The sequence below is a fragment of the Coenobita brevimanus genome, chromosome 33 (assembly GCF_032717465.1).
Source record: "Coenobita brevimanus isolate Jiangsu-jjx chromosome 33, ASM3271746v2, whole genome shotgun sequence".
Classification (NCBI taxonomy): domain Eukaryota; kingdom Metazoa; phylum Arthropoda; class Malacostraca; order Decapoda; family Coenobitidae; genus Coenobita; species Coenobita brevimanus.
In genome coordinates this window covers 1,083,009-1,083,368 of record NC_136986.1, presented here as the reverse complement: position 1 = coordinate 1,083,368, position 360 = coordinate 1,083,009, and the positions used below count along the sequence as shown (strand labels likewise).

The 360-nt window shown below is 38.3% G+C and overlaps 1 protein-coding gene across 1 annotated transcript in view; it reads left to right on the top strand.

The window, feature by feature from the left end:
- Positions 1–125, top strand: part of LOC145395709 (ionotropic receptor 93a-like) — a 51,642-nt gene extending 51,517 nt beyond the window's left edge. The window contains exon 8 of the mRNA XM_080269249.1: positions 18–125. Coding sequence (XP_080125375.1) covers positions 18–125 — 108 coding nt within the window. The remainder of the gene's footprint in view (positions 1–17) is intronic.
- Positions 126–360: the final 235 nt, after the last annotated feature.

Below are 360 nucleotides of genomic sequence, written 5' to 3'. Positions count from 1 at the left end.
ACTGTGTAGGACTGCAGGTAATGTTGTGTATCATGGCCACCAGTGCACCTAGTGACAGAAATATTAGTCTGGCTGGACACAGTGCCAACCAGGAGGACAAGCGTCAAGCCATCCTGTGTCGATGATATCTTTTTCAGTAGTTCAGCGTCAATGCTAAGGTAAAGAGAAGTAGCAATGCAAGCAACAGAACCTGTAACACCATAGGTCACCAACTTCCATAATCGTGTCAAAATAGCTTCATGAAAACCTAAACAATATTTCATAATAATAACGTAATAAAATCATTGTAATCCATTTCTTGTTCAAGTTCCTTCTTCCTGTATCATACTGTACTTTAAAAACATATAAAATGGTGTTGTA